The sequence below is a fragment of the Agelaius tricolor genome, unplaced genomic scaffold (assembly GCF_023055355.1).
Source record: "Agelaius tricolor isolate 1412-34295 unplaced genomic scaffold, bAgeTri1.0.p SCAF_20, whole genome shotgun sequence".
NCBI lineage: Eukaryota > Metazoa > Chordata > Aves > Passeriformes > Icteridae > Agelaius > Agelaius tricolor.
Genome location: NW_027269280.1, coordinates 9,742,167 through 9,762,556, shown reverse-complemented (window position 1 = coordinate 9,762,556; position 20,390 = coordinate 9,742,167). Strand labels below are relative to the sequence as shown.

Below are 20,390 nucleotides of genomic sequence, written 5' to 3'. Positions count from 1 at the left end.
GCTGGGCTTTCCAGTGCTGCTTCCCATCCCTTGGAAATTCCTCCCAGAGCAACCAGCCTAGGATTTTTGTGTTTCCCTGCCTTAGCAACTCTTCAGCAGCACAGTACTCTTTCTGTTTCTGCCTCCAGCCTGGGTTTAACCCTGCTGATCTTCTACTATTGCTTTGCCATCGTTGGCATGGAGTTCTTTGCTGGCGTGGTCTACCCGAACTGCTGCAAGTGAGTACCTCAATCCAGCCCCCTCAAGAGTGCTTTTGGTGCTCAGCCAGCAGCAGGGAGCTCTGGCAACTCCATTTCCCTGTGGAGAAGTGGCCTGGGGCTGAATGGAATGGGGTTTTGTAGCTAAGGCAACACATGGCAAAAATCCAGGAGATACTTCATTTCTCTTGCCCCATGCCTGGAAGTGTCCAAGGCCAGGTTGGACAGGGCTTGGAGCAACCTGGGATGGTGGAAGGTGTCCCTGCCCATGGCAGGGAGTGGAAATGGATGAGCTTTAAGGTCCTTTCCTACCCAAAGCATTCTGTTTCTATGATGCCAGAGTTGCTTGTCCAGCAGCAAATTCACCCAACATGAATTCACCTGCTCCTGGACTCTAAGCTGTGCTTGTGCCCTTTTCACCTTTAATGATGGCAGACCACTTGGAAATGCCAAGCTTGAAGGGTGTGAGCCAAGGAACTCAAACTCTCACTTTCTCTGGTATAATATTTGCTGAATGATTAGAGAGACTCCATGTGCTCATGTGCTGTGAAGGGGAGAGGATTCCTTTCAGAGGAAAAGACAAATATTGGCCAAGAGGTAGAAATTGCCACTCTTCTTACCACCTTCTAGAGGGGCTGGTGTTTATAACTTTTTAGATTTCCCTTGCTTTTCCAGTCTCTGCTGATTTTTTGTCCTGTTTTCTCCAACCAGCACAAGCACGGTCGCAGATTCCTACCGCTGGGTGAACCACACAGTTGGCAACAAAACAGTTGTGGAAGAGGGTTATTACTATCTCAACAACTTTGACAACATTCTGAACAGCTTTGGTAAGGGCACTTTTGTCCCTAGAAAAGATTATCCTGTGTTCCTGCAGAGCTGGATGGCTCTGTAATGCTCATGTGAGCCTGGGACTCTCCCAGGCAGTCCTGCTAATGCACCTCACTCAGCATCCTGCTCTTTCTGTCTGGAGAGCTCCAGCTGACTGACTGTGCCAGGGCTGCTCTGCAGGGGAAGTAGAGGTCTCTCAGAGCCAGCTGGAAGGCAGCAGATCTGTTCTGGCTGGTGATCACACCAGAGGTGTTCAAGGAGGGCATTAAGGCACTGCCCTTCTAAGGAACCAACAGCCTCTCTTTAAACACTCTGATGAAGAATAATTTGAATGTGTTGATTGCTCTCCATGATTTTTCATAATGTGTGAGCAGAATGATTATCTCCTGGAGATTTCAGAGGTCTCCATGCTCTCTGGTGAGGAGTCAGGTCTGATTCCTTAGGAAACAGAGATGGAGCAGTGCTGGAGGTTCTGTGTGTCTGACCCTTTGTCTGAAGGAGCTGCAGTGGGGAGGGTCTGCATTCTCTCTGGATTTGCTGTTTATTTGTTTTTATTCAAACTTGGCTGGCTTGTGTCAGTCTTCCCTGTCAAACACTTCATCTAAAAATCACTGTAAAGCAGGTCAGGATGGATATAACAATTACCTGTGTGTGTTTGCTCCCTCTTGTGTGCAGTGACGCTGTTTGAGCTGACGGTGGTTAACGACTGGTACATCATCATGGTGAGTGAGCCCCTGCAGGCAGCACGGGCTGCCAGCTCAGGCACACCTTGCACAGCACCACTGCTTTCCTCCCATGGTGGCTTTGTTGCCAGGTGTCTTTTGGCCCTGATTGTTGGGAGGCATTTGACCCCTGCCATGCTGCTGGGCACGTTTCAGGCTTCACAGGCTGGACAAATGAAGTCACCCTGTACTCCAGTTTGTCACCCTGCTGTCCAAAGCCACCAGCTTTGGATGTTCTTTGTGTTTGCCTGTAGGAACATCTCTTTTTAGCTGTTGGGGCATTGAGCATTGATTGCACAAGCATTCCCTGGGGGCAGAGTGTTTGTGCAGCTTTGTGCCTGTTGATAAGCAGTTAACGCTGCCTCTCCCTCCTTTTGTGCACTGCTCACTCCTTCCCTCTCCTCTTTAGGAAGGGGTGACATCCCAAACCACTCACTGGAGCCGTCTGTACTTCATGATCTTCTACATTGTGACCATGGTGGTGATGACAATCATCGTGGCTTTCATCCTGGACGCTTTTGTGTTCCGCATGAACTACACTCGGAAGAACCAGGATTCAGAAGGTCAGAGCTGAGGCCTGGCTGACCTGCAGCCTTGTGTCTTCTCTCCCTAGGAGAAAATGGGATTGGCCAGGAAAAAACAGAGTTTTTAATTTTCTTTTTTTAACCTGACATCCTGAGCTAATTCTTTTGCTCATTGTTCTTTTGCTCGAGCTTGTTCTTTGTGTTATATTTCTGTCTGGTCTTTCTGCTCTGCCCTTCATCTCTCCCCCAGAATTCCCCAAAAAGCATGAGTGGGTGTATTTATATGGGTTTTATATATATCTATGCACACACACACAAACTTCAACCACTTGAGCCATTTCAAGCAAATTCTTTGAAATAGGAAGTTCATGTGCATTTCATGCAGGGTTTCTAGGAAACATTGCAGCAGTGATGTAGCAAAGCTCAACGAGGGACCTTGCAGGAAGGGAAGATTGATAATTTTTTGAAACCAATTTCCCTTCCTCACTAATACACTCACTGGTGGCAGGATGTGTCCCCAAGGTGATTTGCCAGCGCTTTCTGCCATGACCTGGAGGACAACAGACACTGCCTGTGCAGTTCTTCCCACATTTTCTGGTTGTGCTCAGGCTGCTGACTCTGTGCTGGTTCTGGATGTGCCTTTCCCTCTAGGAACTGGCAGAGACTGGGCTCTGCATCCCCCTCATCCCTTACTCACTGTCCTGTTCCTCCTGACCTGCCAATTCAGGTGCCAGTACCACATTTGTGGCTCACAGCCCTTCTCCTGCTGTTCCTTCAGGTGAAGGCTCCATCCCCCTGGGGTTTTAGGTGCCAGAAGATCAAATTTGTGTGGCCCAGGAGCTGTTAAGTAGGGAAACACTTGTGATCCTTCCTGCACCCAGTTTGAAGGGAGCAGTGAGGGGCATTGGTTAGCCCTGGACTCCCAAGCTCTCTTAGGCAGGTGAAGGTCAAAAGGCAGAAACTCTTGTGTGATTATTTGATTTCTTAATTTACAGGCTAACAAAAAAGCTACAAGATTTACTTTCTTTTAAGATACCAAGGAGCCTGATGAGAATAGTTTGAGTCAGGAGGTTTGCTGGCCCTTCTCACTAGTTAACTTTCTCCCTGCCTTGTTGGGGGTTGAACATACCCAAGTTCCAGTCACAGAAGCAGGTTCAGACTGTACCTGACCTCTGGCTTGGTCCTGTGTGCTTTAGGCTTTGCCTTCCAGGGTTATGGTAGCAGCTGGTGAAGCAATGCTCATCTTGCTGACTTTTGTTCCCCCTCTTTCTGTTTCTTGCCTCTCCAGAAGATAATGGCATTGTTCTGGAGAAGGAGATCTCCAAGGAGGAGGTGATTGGCATAATTGAGCTGTACAAGAGGACTTCAGCTGCCACTGAAACAGCTCAGCTGCAGAAGATTGTGTTGCAGATGGACAAATATGGGGTAAGAGGAAACACTGAGAGTTCTCACCTTCAGGGAGGGAGGTGTGCCAGGCCCCCTTTGCCTGTCTGGAGAGAGGAGATCCCCCTGCCTGTGTAATGTTCAGGGCTGAGCTGCTGGAGGGACTCTGCAGCATCACAGAATTTTGCTGCTCTGGAAAAGCAGCAGCTGCTCCTTGCTTAGCCTTGACAAAGTCTGGTACCTGCTGCCTGACAACTTCCCTAAGAGCTGTCCTGGCCTCTGCTGACTGGAAAAAAAAACATATTTATATTTCCTCTAAGGAAGCCACTCTCTCCTAATTCTCCTGCTTGTCTCTCTGTGCCATCAGAGAGCCCTGAGGCTGGGACAGTCCTGGAGCATTCTGTAGCAGCATGATGGCATTGGTTCCTGATCCTTCCTTTCTCCATGGCACTGCTTATGCTTCCATTCTAAAACATTCTACACTGGGAAAACGAGCTCTTGTCTCAGAACTGTTGTGTCATGCACCTGGGCAGAGCTGAGTGGTTGTTCTAGCAATGGCCACGGTTACCCCTGTGTCACCATGGCACAGGGCAGGTGCTGCAGCCTCTCAGGTGACAACAGAAGGAGCCTGGGGTGGCCTGAGCTCATCAGTGGGTGATGGGTGTCCACAGGAAGGATGCTTGAAGTTCCAGCTGCTCAGTGACTGATGAATGTCTTGGTGTTTCCTCCTTCCCAACTCTGCAGCAAATGTCCACAGTGTTCCTGGGACGCAGGTCCAGGACCAAGAGTGACCTGAGTATGAAGATGTATGAGGAGGAGATCCAGGTATGTGGGCTGTGGTGAGAGCATTCCCTGGAATGACAGCCCATCCTGTCAAACACTGCTTTCCTCTGAGCCCAGGGTTTGTTTCCCCACAGGGCCCATCAGAGCTCCTCAGTGGGTGCAGGAGTGTCAGGCCAGTGACAGTAACCACCCTGGGGGTGTGCACAGGCACTGCTGAGCTGCCCTGGGCTCCCCAGGTGTCTGCTGGGGCTGTGAGCACGGTTTGGTGCTGCCTGGGGCTTGGCTGCTGAGCACAGAGCTCTTAAACCTCTGGAATGTGGTTGTGTTTGAGCTTAGGTGTGTCTGTCTGACACAGGAAGCAAGGCTGGCTTGTCCCAGGCAGGCCTGCCTGGTTTGCAGGCTGAGCAGGATGGGAGACAAGTAAATCAGCAGATTCCCTGGAGTTTTAGCACCTTCCTGCCAGTGCCACCCATGGTCAGGAGCTTTCTGCCATGGGTTTGGTCACTGCTAAAGGTAGTTGAAGGTTGTGGGCTAATGTAATGATTAGTGCTGAAAAAAATCAATCTTGTAAGCATTTGTCCTTTGTCCCCAGAGCAGACAGAGTGGGGATGAGTCTTGAGTCCCCCTAAGGAAAATGCACATTATTTACCATGGGGCTGGGTCACCTGCAGAGAAACTTCCTGCCTGTTCTGCTTGGTCTGTGGCTGAGGGATGTGACATCCTGGCACAGCCTGGCTGCTGCCCAGCACCAGGAGCTGCTCTGCAAGTCCCAGACATCATGGGAACAGCCATCCTCAAGCCCTGGGTGTTCAGGAGGGACATCCTGAGGGTGGGAAGTTTCCTTGGGCTGTGGCTGGGAAGGCATGCTGCAGTTAGCTGGGCTGTTCCAGGAGGTTAAGCTGCACCCAGGGCATTGGGAACAGCCCTCTGTGCCTGGAAAAACATGCCCCCACTGCAGGCTCTGCCCTTTTGGGGTGATCCTGATCCCTGCCTGTTTCCTCCCCTGCTGCAGGAATGGTATGAGGAGCACTCCAGGAAGGAGGAATCCCAGCCCCCAGTGCAAGAGGCTGCATCTGCTGCCAGCAGCTCCCTGAAGCCCCTGAGCCTCCGGCAGCGCTCCCAGACTGTCATCTAGGCCCAGCTAACACAGCACCTTCTATGCAATAACCTAGAGTATTCCTGCCCAGCCAGCCTGGATTTTGGGAGGGTGTATATAGATCTGTCAGTGTACCAGTGTAGGGATCAAACCTTGCCCCCAGCAGGGGTTGCTGAGAAGCCAGAGGCCCAGGGGGCTCGGGGGAAGGCTGCTGCACACAGATGTGATGCACATCTGGGCAGGACAGAGCCCTTGTCCCTCTGAGCCCCTTCCCAGGCTCCAGCTGCTGCTGCTGCTTGTCTTAGCACTAACAGACCTTGGGGAAAGGGATGTGTAATCCATTAACAGCAGGGAATTCGCTGAAGTCACCTGCTTAACAGTAAAACTTGGGCCCTTTTGGAAGATCCCTGTTGCTCAAAGGGTACCATTAACCTCGGGACAAAAGATCAGGGAGTGAGTTTTTGTTTCTGCTCCACCTTCCTTACGCAAAGAAAGGGGAGGTGGTGTGAAATCTCAGCACTTTTGGAAGGGCAGCCTGCCCTCCCCCTCCTTTTTGGCACACCTAGATGCACTCCAGCAGTAGCTTCAGCTCTGTAGTAGCTCCAGCTCTGATTACTGAATTTTGCTGTCCCCAAGTAGCTCTGAGGCAGAACTGAGGGCCAGCACCCCATCATGCTATGGCCATAGGGGGGGCAGGGCTTTGGGGACTCTGCATCACTGCTGGTCAGTCCTGCCCCTGGGCTTGGGTCACCTCTGCAATCCCCAGAGCTCCTGTCTCTGCTCAGGGAGGGGCTTCTGAGGGTGCCATGGCTGTGGGGCTCTGCCACTTGGCCACCTGCCCTGTGAAACCTCTCTGGCTGGTCCTTAGCTGGGATAAATGGCTGGGAAGAAGAGTGGAAGGTTTTGCAGCTCCAAGTCTGGCTTTCTTCTGCCTAGCTCTGGGTTAAGCAGAGCTCCTGGGCATCACACACTCCTGCTGGTCAGTCCTCATTCCAGCTGAGCAAGTCCCAGCACAGACTGGGGCTCCTCCCTTGCAGGAATGTTTCTCAGGCTGGAAAAGTTCCGCTCAGTCAGGTGTTGGCAAGATCCACTGAAGAGCTCTACTGTTCCCCTGGGTTTTGGTTGCAGGAGAACGTGGAAGTCAAGGATTCTTCTCACCTGCCTGCTTTTCTGCACCTGAGAGCTGAGGGATAAGGAGGAAGGGGGAGAAGGGATCCCTTCCCAGCTCTGCCACGTTTGAGGGATTGTGGCAGTTGTGTCACCTTTGAACCTGTCTCTCCAAGTCTTTCTTTTCCCTGTCAGCACTGGAAGTTCTGAGGGCTGGAAGTCCCTGGCAGCTGGGAGGTTCCCTCACCTCTTGCTGTTTATCTTTCCTCAGGTTCAGATTAAAGAGTGGAGCTTCCTGAGGAGGCTTCCCCCTTCTCCCAGTGCCCCAGGCAGTGGGAGATGTGTGTCCCCATCCCTTTGTCCCACATGCCTCTCTCTTCATGGCCTCACCTCGTGGCAGAGGGCTGATCCCACCTGGGCAGCTCGGGAGCATTTCCTGGGTGGGTGAGACTTTGACAGGGAGGCAAGACAGAGCTGCTTCTGGAAATCTCTCCCTCCATGGCACAGTGAGAGCACTTGGAAGGAGTAGGAGAGCAGCACACACGCACCAGTGGCTGCTCCCAACCCTTGCCAGACTCCCTGGGTGCCTCACGGCAACTCTTTGTTTTCTTTCTGGATACTTGCAGGTATGAAACCACTTCTGAGCTGACCCATGAAGGACCTTAAAGGGCTGTTTTCCAAACCATAAATTCAACCACAAATGAAGGAGCAGTGCAGTTGTTGCTCTTGCAGTTGCTCTGCGTGGAGTGGCAGCCCGGGAGGTTTATCCAGATTAGTCCTGGGGCTGCAGGAGATGGTGTTTATTGTGCTTTAACTTGTGGCCAGGGTGAATGAGCATTATGAAGGTTAGTGGGGAAAAAAATGTGGCTGTGGTTAATCTCCACATTCCCCTACAGCTGATTTCTCCTGGCAGGGCTATCAGTGACTTTATTTTTTCTTTGGGGGCTGTTTTCTGGGTGCGAAAGGAGCTGTGGCTTTAAGCTGTGCTGAGGAAGGCACTGAGGGCTGATCATGCAATAAAGGGCTCCCTGGAGGGCTGGGGGTCAGGGTGCTGCCTCCAAGGTGTTGATCCTCCCCCACATAGCCCCTGTGTTCATTAGTTTTGTATAACCAAGGAGGGCAGCAGCAGTTTGCTTCTTCCATATGTCTTTGGAAGGAAACAAAGTTTGAGTACGGGGCATCCCCTTCTATTTATCCTCCTCTCCCTCCCCCCACACACAGACTGACAATGGAGACAATCATTTTGTAGGGAGCACGGGAGGAAGCACTGCAGGATTTTGTATGCTGGCATTTTGTTTATAAAAAACCTGATTTTATGGACGTGTCTGTCAGATGTTCTCTAGATTTTTTTCAGGCGCACTAATAAAGAGCATCCTCGGCTTCGTAAAGGCTTCCTTTCCTCCTTCCCCTCTTACTCCAGAGGTGGGGTTGGCCAAGCTGGAGCATTTCCAGTGTTTGAAGAGGAGCCTGCCTGCCCTCTCTGGTGACAAGTGCTTGTGTTGGGAATATTTTGTGTGCACGCCTCACTGAGCTGCTCCACATTCCTGTTCCAGGACATTACAGAGCCTGCCTTCCCCCTGCCAGCTTTTTCCCTAAACATCAAGATTACTCTTTCAGAGTTAGGTTTGTTAAGGTGCAGTGCTGAGGCCAGCAGGGGTGTTTGACCCTGCACCTCTGTCTGGGACGTGTGCCAGGGTTTGGGTTGCTGTAGCCCTGCCTGTGGCAGGAAGTGGGCGTTGTGTGTCCCGGATCGTTCCAGCAGCTGCTGGAGCAAGGTCAGGGCAGAGCCGATGGCTGTGGGCACAGGGAGGGTTATTTTTTGTGAAAGCTGCTGGTGTCTGTTAGAAAAAGGAGAAATGCTCCTCAGGCCCAGGAGGAAAGGAGGAGGAGCCTGGTCTGACGGTTGTTGTGGTGTTTTCTCAACACCCCCTCTCCCGTGGGGCAGGGTGAGGGTGTCCCTGTGCTCCAGCCTGTGCCCTGTGCCCTCTGCAGCTGGGAGCAGAACCCCCAGCCCACCCCTCCATTCTCCTGGCACTGTGGGCCCTGCAGGAGTCCCTGTCCCCAGGGCTGAGCTGTGCTGACCCCGTTGCCAGTGTGACAGCACGTGAGTGCTCTTGGGACATCGGCTGCTGGAAACCACTTCCCCAGTCCCTTGGGAAAAACCACTCTGGGTGTCCCAGGCTCCTCAGCCCTGGCTGTTCCCTCTCACCCCAAAGGCTCTGTGCTGAGTAAGGGCTGAGTCAGACCACAGAGCAGGAGCAATGGCCCTTGCAGCAGGCAAAAGTCAAGGTTGGGTTTGTGTTTGTGTTGTTTTTTTTATTGCAGTTTTTTACAGTGCCTAAATCTAGTCCTGCCAGAGGTCAACACTGTGTGTGGAAACCTCCAAGTCCTTTCCTACAGCTCTGCCCACCCTAGGAGGAGGAGAAAAGTAGGATCTGAAATTCAGGTTGAAAAACATTACTAAAAAAAGCAGGGGAAAAACCAGCCTCCTTTGGTTTTTGGTGTTTGTTTTTCCCTCAGGCTTTGCTTGCACTAAACCCAGTGCATCCCTGGAGCACTGTGTCCCCTTAACCCTGTCTGGCTGTGCCCTGTCTGCTGCTCCAGCCCACGGTGCCAGCAGGACAGTCCTTCCCAAGGACAGATGTGTGCCTGGGCTGTGGCAGTGCCACCCTGTGCTGCCCCAGCTCTGTCCCAGAGCGTGCCATGGGGCTCAGGAGGGGAAGGTGGAGCTGAGGAGGCAAAACCCACTGTCACCTGCCCCAGCTCTGTCCCAGAGCATGGCAGGGAGCTCAGGAGGGGAAGGTGAGCTGAGGAGGCAGAACCTCCCCTGCTGTGCCCCTGAGCTGGAACTTCCCTATCCCATGCTCCTGCTCTGCCCCCGACACAGCTGAGGTGTTGATGCTGCTCCTGCCCAGAGTTCCGTAAATTACAGATTAAAGGAGAGGATGTGGGCACTGAGAGCTCCTTCCCCAGAGCCCAGCAGGGCCTGAGGGCTGGCTGGCACCTCCAGCAGCACGGTGAGGTGGAGGTGCCCTTGTCCCCTGGCAGGGACAGGGGAGGGCAGGGCCAGGCCCCGCTGGGGTGGGAGGCAGAGCGAGCTCCGGGGCTGGAGCTGCTGGGGCCGCTCAGGGGGTGGAGAAATGGATGACCCTGAACTCGGTGAGCAGGGCCACGCACAGGAACAGCAGGTAGGAGGCGATGAGGCAGACGCCATAGGGCTGTCCCAGCTGGAAGCACTGCGCCGGCACCGTCACCAAGGAGAACACCAGGCTCAGCCCCAGCGCCCCGGCCAGCACCCACACCAGGGGGCTGTCAGGCTCCAGCTGTGGGGAGAGCAGCGTGATGTGGGGTGACAAGGGCTCCTGCTGCCAGCCTGGCCCGTGTCACCGTGTCACCACGGCCTTACCTTCACCAGCGGCTGGCTGCTGGTCATCTGCAGCAGGCAGCCCAGCCCCACGCCGACCAGGATGTCTGCAGCACGTTCAGGACGGACACACAGCACTGAGCCCATCCCTCTGCCCCCCATCCTCCTCCTTCCTGCATGGCTGGAGCATTCTCTCTCTCTCTCTGTGCCGAATGCTACCCTGAGCACTCGAGGAGAGGCTTCACCCAACACCCACCCGAGCAAGGCACAGCCCCCTCCCCTCCTTCCCTTGGTAAAATCCCAAATCTGCCACGCTCCAGCCCAAACTCCCGCCCAGCTGGGGCCGGGGCAGCTGTGGGGACAGGGGGGTCCTGTACCCACAGCTGTGGGTCCTGTACCCACAGGGGGTGCTGCTGGCTGGGTCCCTGCCCCTCCCCAACCCCTCACTGTCCCCTTGCACTGTGGGAACACTGCGGGCTTTGCCAGCATTGGAGGGACTCTGGCATGGATCCCAGCTCCTCTCCAGGGATCCCACAGCACAAGGGGCTCTCCTGGGCTGCAGGCAGGGAAAATTGGGCAGCTCCTGCCCCACATGCCAGCACGCTGGCCCTGGCATGCACAGGATACTGAAGATGATGCCCCCGAAGCAGGCGGAGAAGGCCATGCGGGGATAGCCCTGCCGGGCCATGGTGAGGTTGGAGAAGGTGTCTGTGGAGGGACAAAAGGAGACCTTGGGCATGGCAGGGGCACCCCAGCGTGTCCCAGGGGGGCACTGGGAGCTGCAGAGCCCTCACCCCCGATGCTGTTGCCCCAGGCCAGCAGTGTGAGGCCCAGCACGGTGTTGCTGAGCTGGAAGATGATGCCCAGGGTGCGCAGGATGTTCACCAGCTCCATGGCCGCGGCGTTGATCCACATGGCACTGGCCAAAAACCCAAGGAAGGCAAACACCTGATGGGAACAGGAGCAAGCTGGTCCCTGTGTGCATCCCACAGGACCCTGCACACCTCCTGGGACATTGGAAACTGGGAGAGAGCTCCAGCTTCCTGCTCTGCCCCAGGAGCCCCTGCCCAGTCTGGAGCAGGCTGTGCTGGTCCCTGGTGGGTGCTCAGGGCTGGGGGACACCTTACACAGTGATACTTGGGTGGCTCTTCATTGCTTGTGGTGATGAAGATGATGAGGGCCAGGGCAGAGGCAACCAGTGTGACCAGTGCCCAGACTGGGAAGATGCCCTGGATCTGGTAGAGCCCATCTGCACATGGTGGGGAGAGGAGGGACAGAGAGGCTTGAGGTGGAGATAAAGCCTTGTCAGCTACAGCCACCTCTGCCTACGTCCTTACAGAGCTGCTCCCCTCTGTGCCTCAGTTTCCCCAGACTAGGCCAGGCTGGGCCTGCTCCATTTTCCCCCCAGGACCTGGATGGGGCCCAAGCCCCCTTGCAGGGTGTATCCAGCTGCAAACAGCTTGGCTCTCCCCTGCCCATCCCTCCTCCCCACAATGGGGAGCCAGCTCTGATGCGCTCCTGCAGTCCCCAGGGCTTTGGTGGCCTCTCAGTCCTGTCCCCTTCTGCAAGCTGGGACTGGCCCAGGCTCTTACAGGCGCCTGATTTCAGGGTGAGGACGCAGAGCAGGGGGCTGGTGACGATGTGCAGGCAGTTGAGGGGTCTCTTCCAGTTCAGGTCATCCTTGTCGGGGTCCACAACAGGAACGGTGAGCAGCAGCACCAGCTCCACGGGCACCTGGCACAGGGACACCCACCTGGGACACCCTGCAAGGTGCTCCCAAACCCACTGCCCCTGCCCCAAAGCCCCGGGGGGACAGAGCCCCAAGGGCCAGCAGGGATGGGGATGCCCCTTGGGGGGCTCCTCCTGGCTCCTGTTGCCCCCTACTCACCCTGAAGGCCTTGAAGAGCCGCCAGTACCAGGGCTTCCTCCTCCATTTGCGGTAGTCCAGGGGGCTGAGGGCCGCGGTGAGGATGCGCAGGGAGCTCTCCCGGGAGGGCAGCAGGGGCCGGTACTCCTCCCCTGCGAGGGGCCACGGGGCTGAGCGGTCTGGGAGCTCCCTGCGTGTCCCCAGGGAGCTCCCCCTGTCCCATGGGCTGTCACCCCACGGGCTCAGTCACTGGGGGGCTCTGGGACCCCCGAGGACGGAGCAGAGCCAGCCCTGAGCCCACGGGGAACTGGAACGTACCATAGTCCCCGCTGTTTGTGCTCGAGGGCTCCGGCTCTTCCACATCTGTCGGCATCTCTGTGAGGAAGAGGAGAGGGCAGGAGCACTGGAAGGGCACCCCCACGCCCCGGGGGTCCCATCCCAGCTGGGCAGCCCTTACCTGGCTCCCAGGCTCCGGGAGGGGCCAGCCCGTCCCCGCGCTGCCGCCGGTGGATCCAGGTGCAGAGCACCACGGTGAGCACGTAGAACACATAGAGCCCCAGGTACCCTGAGATGGGGGAGTGATGGGGGGGTCACGGCACCCCCAGGCTGCTCCCACCCTGCCCAGCTCCCACAGCGCTCACCCAGAGCCTCTCCCAGCCTGATCCTGCCCAAGTAGAGCACCACAAAGGTGAGGAAGACGGCCACCATGTAGAAGATGACGTCCCTGAGGAAGGGCCTGGAGGCGGCTGTGAAGGGCTTGACCAGGGCAATGCCCCCGGCCACCGCTGTGGTCACAAACACACCGGCACCTGCCAACACAGGGGGACTCTCTTGGGACAGGGGAACATCCCACAAACCCAAAATGTCACCCTGTGAGGACATGGCACTGGGGCTGCCTTACCAAAGACGGCCCCGATGGCCAGCCCCGCTGTCCGGGGGTCAGAGAAAGCCACCACAGCACTGAAGACATCAGGAGCCCCGTTCCCAAAGGCCAGGAAGGTGACACCATGGAGAGGGGACGTCAAGGAAAAGACCTGGTGTCCTCCTCCCCGTGGGGACACGGGTGCTGTGCACCTCTGTCCAGTGCCAGCACATGACCACTCATCCCACTGAAACCTCCCAATGGGTTTCCCCTGGCATGGCACCAAGGGGACACAAAGTGACCCTGTCATGGCCACCTCCCCTGCCCTGTCCCCACATCCCTCCTAACTGAGGCCCCTGTGATTTGCCAAGGATACTGCCACGTTGTGGGACAGCTTCAGGTTGGTGGAGATGGCTGATAAATTGGGGCAGAAGCTGGAAGGGCAGAAAAGCAGACAGAGAGGGGTGATGGGGCTATTTGGGCTCCTGCTCACTCTGGGGACAGTCCCCTCGTCTGCAGGGCCACTCACAACTTCTCTGCTGTCACACCGAGGATGATGAACAGGTACAGGAGCCAGAGAGCCTGTGGGGTCAGGGGTGGCACAGAGAGGGGTCAGTGGGGTCCCCACCACACACCCCCCCAGCAGAGCATCCCCAGCACCGCCCTTTCCCGTCCTTACATAGAGGGTGACAGCCAGGGGCAGCAGCCGGGGCGGGAAGACACAGAAAACCCCATCGAGGTAGTCGAGGAAGCCCCCGTCGAGCCGGCAGTCGGGGTTGCTCCGGATGAAGTGGCACCACTCGGAGCTGTTGTGCTTCCGAACCTCCCAGCACTGCGGAGCACAGGGAAGGTGCTCGGCCGGGCCCCCCCGAGCACACAGCGCCCTCCCCGAGGGGACACTGCCCACCCCGAGGGGACGCTCCCCCCCAAGCGCTGCCATGGGGCAGCTTTGGCAGGTCACTGTCAGCCCTGCCTCAGTTTCCCCACCTGAGCTACACATGCGTGGGTGCAGGGCTGCGCCAGGGCCAGCAGAGGTGGAAACCCTTGTCCCCAACCCCATCCATGTCCCCACACAGCCCACACCCACCCCGGGCCATGGGAAGGCGCCGGCCTGGCAGGCAGAGAGGTTTTCGGAGGAGAAAACCAGCAGCGGAGGAAATCCGGGCGAGATCCCTGCTGCGATGGTGAGGTCATGGCAGCAGGGACGGGACAGGACCCCCCCCCACCCCGGCAGCACCCAAATCCCTCCCCGAGTCCCCCCCAAATCCCCAGACTTACATCCAGGCTCCGTGCGTGGCTCAGAGCATCCCCGGCGGGAGGCACCGTGTGCCCCGCGTCCAGCAGCAGCGGGGGCCCGGCCGGCAGCGCCCCGGGCAGGCTGAGCGCCCCGGGCAGCCCCGCGGGCCCCTGCCCCATGGTGCCCTGTCCCTGGCGGGGACAGCCCCGGGGGACACCTACCAGCGGCAGCGCTCCCCGGGGACACCGAGCGGGGGCTGCCCCCGGAGCCCCATTCCGCGCTCCCCGGCCGGGGCCAGAAGGGGTTAAAAATCAATAGTAAAACTGGAAATTATAATTAATGCTAAAAAGAATAAAACGGATAAAAAGCAGAGCCTCCCGCGGGCAGGTTGCGCCACGGCCCCGCCGGGGGAGCCCAGCCCCGGGGGAATGGCACCCACACCCCGCAGAGAGGGACCCGGGGGCACCCCCGGGGACAGGGAGGGGACAGAGAGGCCGCGGGCGGGTGGGGACGGTGACCCCGGGGGTGTGGGGGATCCCGGGCGGGGATGCGGGGATGCAGGGATGGATGGATGGGGGTACCGGGGGAACCCCACCCGCGGCGCGGCCCCACCGTGTCGGCTCAGCCCCGCTCCGAGCACGGGCAGCTGATCCCCGCCGGCCCCCCCGCCTTAAAGGGGCCGCCACCCTCCGCCCTTAAAGCGACAGCGACACTCTCCCACACGGCCGGCCGCCCACAGGGGACACACGCGGCTCTGTGCTCCGGGCCGCCCCTCTGAGGCCGGACACCTCCCACACACAGCCCCACACGGGTGAGCCCTGAGAACGGGCGGGCTCAGCGCGGGACGTGTCCCGTGTGGGACGGACAGCCTCGGCACCGGGCTGCACAGACCCCGCGCCGGCGGTCACACACCCCTCAGAGGGCACGGGCTCCTCTCCGCAGCGGCGTCCCCAGCTCCAGGACACCCCAGCCTCAGCCGTGCCCCGGGCAAGCGCCGTGCCCGGTTTGTGGGGTGCAGGTTGGCCCTCACGGCCGGAGCCCCAAGACTCTCATGGGGTTCAAAGAACCCGTGGGATTTAAAGAACCCATGGGATTCAAAGGTCCATTTCCCACTCTGGCCCGTTTCCCCCCAGCGCTGCATTCTGCCCTTCCCCCGGAGAGAGGTGAAGGGAATTGCGCAAGGCCGGGGCCGCCGCTGCCCTGGGGCCCGAGGGAAGCAGCAGCGCCCCGTGTGTTCCCCCTGCCCCGAGCATGGGGACACGCCGGGCTGTGACAGCTCACACCAGGGGTCCACGCGTGTCCCCCGAAGGCGAGGAGGAGGAACCTGCGCCCATCTCCTGAGGGCGTGGGGCTGGGAGAGGCGGGATGGGAGCGGGGTTATGAGCGTGGGGTTGGGGCCGTGGGTATGAGCGTGGGGCCGTGGGTGGCATGGGGGGGACAGGGGCGTTGTGGCGGGGTCTCAGGGGCCCCCATGCCTTGGAGCGGTTGGGGGCGCGCCCAAGCAAGAAGCCCCCGCCCTGTGTGAGATGTTTATGCAGGGTAGCTCTGTGGGGGTGTGGCCAGTGCACTGCCCCGCCCCCAAATCGGGCCATCCCATTGATACCCGGCAGTGCCGATGGGGGCGTGGCCACACTGACGCTCCGGCCCCCATCCAGCCCCGCCCCACTAATACAACGGGGCGCAGAGGGGCGTGGTCACCGTGAAACCCCGCCCCATTCCCCACCCATTCACACGCGCCGGTGCTGATGGGGCGTGGTCCGTCCCTGGCCCCGCCCCTCGGTGTCCCCGCCATGGCGGCCCCGCGGGCGCTGCTGGTGGCTTCGCTCCTGTCCCCGCTGCTGTCCCCGCTGCTGTCCCCGCTCCTCTCCGCCGTCCCGGCCGGCGCAGCCCCGTCCCCGGTGCCCCGCAATGTCTCCGTGCTGCTGGAGCCCGGCTCCGAGCGGCTGCGCGTCCTCCCCGGCCGCCACCCCGCTGCCGTCGCCTGGGCCAGCCTCGATGACCGCATCCCTCACGTCGGGTATGACCCAGGCCGGACCGGACGGGACGGGACCGCTCAGGGATGGGGTGGCGGCGGGGAGCCGTAGTGGGTGGGGTGCCCCGTCCCAGCCGTGTCCGTGACCCCGTGACCTCCCGTGCCCGTGTCCCCACAGCTGGGCCTTCCTGGAGGTGGCCACCAACGCCTCGTACAATGACAGCCTGCAGGCCTACGCTGCCGGGCTCGCCGAGGCTGCCGTCACCGAGCAGGTAAGGGGGACCCGTCCAGGAATGCGTGCCCTGGTGGCTGTCCCCGGCGGTGACGCGCGGCCCTGTCCCCCAGCTGATGTACATGCACTGGATGAACACCATGGTGGGCTACTGCGGCCCCTTCAAGTACGAGAGCGAGTACTGCCAGAAGCTGCGCAGCTACCTGGAGGCCAACCTGGCCTGGATGGAGGAGCAGATGGAGAAAGGGCGCAACACCGAGTACTGGCACCAGGTGAGGATGGGGAACCTCCACCAGGGGAGCCCCCTGGGTCCTCCTGGGCCTTTAACCCAGAGCACAGCACAGAGCAGCGAGCTGTCCTGGCCCAGCTCCAGGTGGGATGACAGGGATGTGGTCATGCTCCTTCCTGGGGTGAGTAGAGGTGACTCGTGACTTTCTCCTCGCCAGAGCCTTGCATGCTGCAGTTGGGGTGCACAGGACGTGGCTTTGTCACCCTCGGCTGTGGGTGCTGAGTCATGACCTTGCTGACAGTGACACTTCCCCCCTGTGCCTCTGCAGCAGCACTGAGACCCAGCTGATGTGCTCTGTCCCCTGGGGGAATGAGGGAGCCTGTCCCCTAAAAGCTCTCAGCCTGCCTCCTCGCAGGAGCCAGGTGCCAGCTCTGTCCCCTGTCCCCAGGTGCGCCTGGCCCTGCTGCAGCTGAAGGGGCTGGAGGACAGCTACAATGGGCGCCTGGACTTTCCCAGGGGCAAGATCACCCTGGCACCCTTTGGCTTCCTGTAAGCTCCTTCTCAGAGCTGGGGGAGAGTGGGGGAGGGTTGTCCTGGGGTTTGGTGTGCTGTGGGGACAATTCCTCCATGTCCATGAGCAGCCAGTTCTACTCCCAGTCCACCTTTTCTGGGCATTTGTCTTCTGCTGCTGGGGCAGGTTGGAACTAAGGCAGGTTGTTCTCGTCCCCACCCCGTGGGCTGGGTGGTGGGTTCCCCCCACAGCCCCTGCCTCAGTTTCCCCACTGCTGTGCTCCCCCTTTCCTCCATGCTCATGCCTCCAGGGTGCTCTCAGCACAAGTGCCTGCCCTGGAGTGTGGTGGATATGGACAGACAGACAGACAGCTCTGAGCCAGCTCAGCTCCAGGCCTGGGGCACCCCTCACCTGACATCTTTTGCCTTGCTTCCCCCCAGGCTGCTGCAGCTGGGGGGTGACCTGGAGGACCTGGAGTCTGCCCTGAACCGCTCCTCCCCTCAGCGTGTGCTGGGCTCGGGCTCCTGCTCGGCCCTGGTGAAGCTGCTGCCGGGCCAGCGGGACCTGCTGGTGGCCCACGACACCTGGAGCTCCTACCAGGCCATGCTGCGTGTGGTCAAGAAGTACACGCTGCCCTTCCGCACCTCAGCCGGCGGTGCGTGGGCTGGGCTGGGGGGGCTGCACTTCACACCCCCTCTCTGATGCTCTGCATCCCCCCTGCAGGCAAGTCCCAGATCCCTGGGAGCATCCAGGTGTTCTCCTCCTACCCCGGCACCATCTTCTCCATGGATGACTTCTACATCCTCAGCAGCGGGTTGGTGAGTGGGTCTGGTCCTCGGGCACCTCCCCTCGGCCCTGCTGCCCTCCCCATCGCTCCCTGCCCTGCAGGTCACGCTGGAAACCACCATTGGCAACAACAACCCGGCCCTGTGGAAGTACCTGGAGCCCCGGGGCAGCGTCCTGGAGTGGCTGAGGAACATCGTGGCCAACAGGCTGGCCCGCAGCGGGCCCGAGTGGGCCGCGGTATTCCAGCGCTTCAACAGCGGCACGTGAGTGGGCTGGGAATGGAGCCTGGAGGGATGCTGGTGCCTTGGGAAGGCTGATCTACAACAGGGTTAAAAAATAAAGTAGGGATTTATTAAAAGCCTCAATGGATCCACGTTGGGCAGCACAAGAGCCCAGCCAGGGCTGCACCCAAGATGAACCAAAATGGTCACAAAATGCACAACCGGGCACGAGGTCTCTCACTTTTATCAATTCTGCTCCATTTGCACATTGGAGTTAATTGTCCACTTATAGCTTTAGGTTATGAAGTCCCATCCTTCTTGTTTTTCTGTCTTCATTCTGCCATTGTTTATGCTCTTGGGCCTGAGATTTGGATCATTTGTCCTTGGTCTCTAGATAGAGCAGGAATTGTTTTGTCTCCCTACTCTATGAAGAGAGTTCACCATCCCCTGATATGAAGGTCAGAACTACACACTAAAGCAGCAAAGAATCTGAAATATAGAAAAGCTAAAACTTAAGGCATCAGTGGGATGGGATGAGGGTGCCCAGGCTGCCAGAGGGATGCATTCCTTGCTCTCCATGCCAGGTACAACAACCAGTGGATGGTGGTGGACTACAATGCCTTCACACCGGGCAGAGCGAGCCCGGCGCCAGGCGTGCTGACTGTGCTGGAGCAGATCCCGTGAGTGGCTCTGTTCCTCCCTCAGCCCCTGCTGTCTCCTCTCCATCCCTGTGGGTTTGGGAAAACCCTGGGGGTGGTGCCTGCCCAGCCCAATGGGTGGTCACAGGGCAATAGGGCTGTCTGTGGCTAAAGGCTCTGGGGGTGCTGGTACTGAGGTGATGGGTGCCCAGCACCTCTGGCTGGGGTGAGGACCCCCAGTGTGTGTTCCTCCCACGCCAGCATGCCCCCCACTATTCCCAGTGACTTTTCCCCCCCTCTGCTCTGACCAGTGCTCTTCCTCCCAGCACAGGGGCCTGGTGGTGGTGGCTGACCAGACAAAGCTGCTGTACCAGCAGGGTTACTGGGCCAGCTACAACGTGCCGTGAGTGCCATCCCTCCCCAAGGCCTGCCCTGGAAAGAGGGGCAGCAGTGCCCACCTTGCACCCCCTTGGTGCCAGCTTGCTGGGTTCCCCCTCCCCAGGTACTTCGAGCAGATCTTCAACACCAGTGGGAACCTGGAGCTGGTGAGGAAATATGGTGACTGGTTCACCTATGACAAGAACCCTCGTGCCCAGATCTTCCGCCGCAACCAGACACAGGTCCATGACCTGGACTCCATGATCCGCCTGATGCGGTGTGTGCCGGGCACCCCACACCCGGAATTCCCTGAGGAACTTCCCCCAGGGGATTTTCTGTCATCTGTGGGCTTTTCCTACATCTTTACTGAGCTCTGTCCCCTCCCTCTGCAGGTCCAACAACTACCTGCAGGACCCCCTGTCGCGGTGCAGGGGCTGTGACCCCCCCCAGAACGCCGAGAACGCCATCTCTGCGCGCTCCGACCTCAACCCTGCCAACGGCACCTACCCCTTCCCCGCCCTGCGCCAGCGCTGCCACGGCGGCATCGACATGAAGGTGTGCCAGCCAGGCAGCCCTGCTCTCCCCACAGGGAGGGGCTCCTTGTGGGGCTGTGCAGCCTGTGCCCAGCGCTGACTCGCTGCCCTGCTCCGTGTCCCCACTGCAGGTCACCTCCTCGGGCATGGTGCCCACCTTCGGGCTGGTGGCAGTCAGCGGCCCCGCCTGGGATGATGTGCCACCCTTCCGCTGGAGCACGTCCCCCTGCAGCTCCCTGCTCCACATGGGCCACCCCGACCTCTGGACCTTCCCCCCAGTCAAGGTCCACTGGGACTGAGCAGACGCTGGTCCAGTCTGTCCATCTGTCCTGTGGGGGATCCCTCTGGGGGTGTGGGGGGTCTCAGCTCTGTGTAACAGGGTCCCCCCCTGTTCTTTCTGCCTCTGGGGGTCCTGGCTGTGCTGCACAAGCCCAGCGTGTCCCCTCCCTGCTGTGGGGCTCTCCAGGCTCTTCCCTGGGTGCTGATGCCTGGTTTGGGGGGGGGCTCTTCCTGGAAAAGGGGCATCCTGGGAGGCTGGGGCTTGCCCTCAGCGCAGACAGGAGGGCAGTGAGCTGGTTTGGCTGTGGTAAATAATAAAGTGCTCTGTGCTGGTGGCTGTGCTTCGCTCTCTGCTGAGGTTCTCTGGTGGCTTTGTTAGGGCTGGGCTCACTCAGGGGTCTTGCCCTGTCCCCGTTAACAGGGTGATCTGCTGCTCTGCTAGTGGGAGGGCCTGTGCCCAGTGAGGCTTTTGGGGTGCAGGCTATGCAGGGCTCTCTGCTGTGGAATGGGGGAGCCCCACTCTCAGCCCCTAGGAGTGGGAGACCATCCTCATCACGCCTTTTGTCTTCTTTTCCTCTGGCACCTGTATGCCCCGTCCCCAAAAGCCGCGGTGCAAAATCCTCTTAGGCAGCTCCCTTGAT

General features: G+C 58.9%; 3 protein-coding genes across 5 annotated transcripts in view; 2 read left to right on the top strand and 1 right to left on the bottom strand.

The window, feature by feature from the left end:
- The window catches only part of TPCN1 (two pore segment channel 1), a 42,328-nt gene extending 34,300 nt beyond the window's left edge, over window positions 1-8,028 (top strand). For all 3 annotated transcript variants that reach the window (XM_071445477.1, XM_071445478.1, XM_071445479.1), the window contains 7 exons: window positions 129-218; window positions 909-1,024; window positions 1,701-1,747; window positions 2,157-2,310; window positions 3,560-3,696; window positions 4,399-4,479; window positions 5,450-8,028. In XM_071445477.1, coding sequence (XP_071301578.1) covers window positions 129-218; window positions 909-1,024; window positions 1,701-1,747; window positions 2,157-2,310; window positions 3,560-3,696; window positions 4,399-4,479; window positions 5,450-5,572 — 748 coding nt within the window. In that variant the 3' untranslated portion in view covers window positions 5,573-8,028. The remainder of the gene's footprint in view (window positions 1-128; window positions 219-908; window positions 1,025-1,700; window positions 1,748-2,156; window positions 2,311-3,559; window positions 3,697-4,398; window positions 4,480-5,449) is intronic.
- A 907-nt stretch (window positions 8,029-8,935) lies between these two features.
- On the bottom strand, window positions 8,936-14,645 carry SLC8B1 (solute carrier family 8 member B1). Its single transcript, XM_071445486.1, has 15 exons — window positions 14,012-14,645; window positions 13,413-13,565; window positions 13,263-13,315; window positions 13,110-13,167; window positions 12,773-12,878; window positions 12,513-12,680; window positions 12,329-12,436; window positions 12,190-12,246; window positions 11,893-12,023; window positions 11,597-11,738; window positions 11,132-11,253; window positions 10,799-10,952; window positions 10,632-10,712; window positions 10,047-10,111; window positions 8,936-9,963 (listed from the first exon to the last, which is right to left on the bottom strand). Exons 1-15 carry the CDS (start codon window positions 14,147-14,149, stop codon window positions 9,766-9,768), a joined length of 1,734 nt encoding a protein of 577 aa, XP_071301587.1. The 5' UTR covers window positions 14,150-14,645; the 3' UTR covers window positions 8,936-9,765.
- A 1,076-nt stretch (window positions 14,646-15,721) lies between these two features.
- Window positions 15,722-20,084, top strand: PLBD2 (phospholipase B domain containing 2). Its single transcript, XM_071445485.1, has 12 exons — window positions 15,722-15,987; window positions 16,121-16,214; window positions 16,288-16,446; window positions 16,852-16,952; window positions 17,355-17,569; window positions 17,638-17,732; window positions 17,803-17,963; window positions 18,506-18,601; window positions 18,891-18,962; window positions 19,062-19,214; window positions 19,330-19,492; window positions 19,602-20,084. Exons 1-12 carry the CDS (start codon window positions 15,761-15,763, stop codon window positions 19,767-19,769), a joined length of 1,704 nt encoding a protein of 567 aa, XP_071301586.1. The 5' UTR covers window positions 15,722-15,760; the 3' UTR covers window positions 19,770-20,084.
- The last annotated feature ends 306 nt before the right edge of the window (window positions 20,085-20,390 follow it).

Bases quoted from the DNA above. Each gene is read 5' to 3' on its own strand.
- SLC8B1 (XM_071445486.1), bottom strand. From the start codon at position 14,149: ATGGGGCAGGGGCCCGCGGGGCTGCCCGGGGCGCTCAGCCTGCCCGGG. The intron at 13,168-13,262 runs GTGAGTGGCCCT...CTGCCCTTCCAG, and splicing joins GGTGTGACAGCAGAGAAGTT to CTTCTGCCCCAATTTATCAG. The intron at 9,964-10,046 runs GTAAGGCCGTGG...CTCTCCCCACAG, and splicing joins GCAGCCAGCCGCTGGTGAAG to CTGGAGCCTGACAGCCCCCT.
- PLBD2 (XM_071445485.1), top strand. From the start codon at position 15,761: ATGGCGGCCCCGCGGGCGCTGCTGGTGGCTTCGCTCCTGTCCCCGCTG. The intron at 15,988-16,120 runs GTATGACCCAGG...GTGTCCCCACAG, and splicing joins GACCGCATCCCTCACGTCGG to CTGGGCCTTCCTGGAGGTGG. The intron at 16,215-16,287 runs GTAAGGGGGACC...CCTGTCCCCCAG, and splicing joins AGGCTGCCGTCACCGAGCAG to CTGATGTACATGCACTGGAT.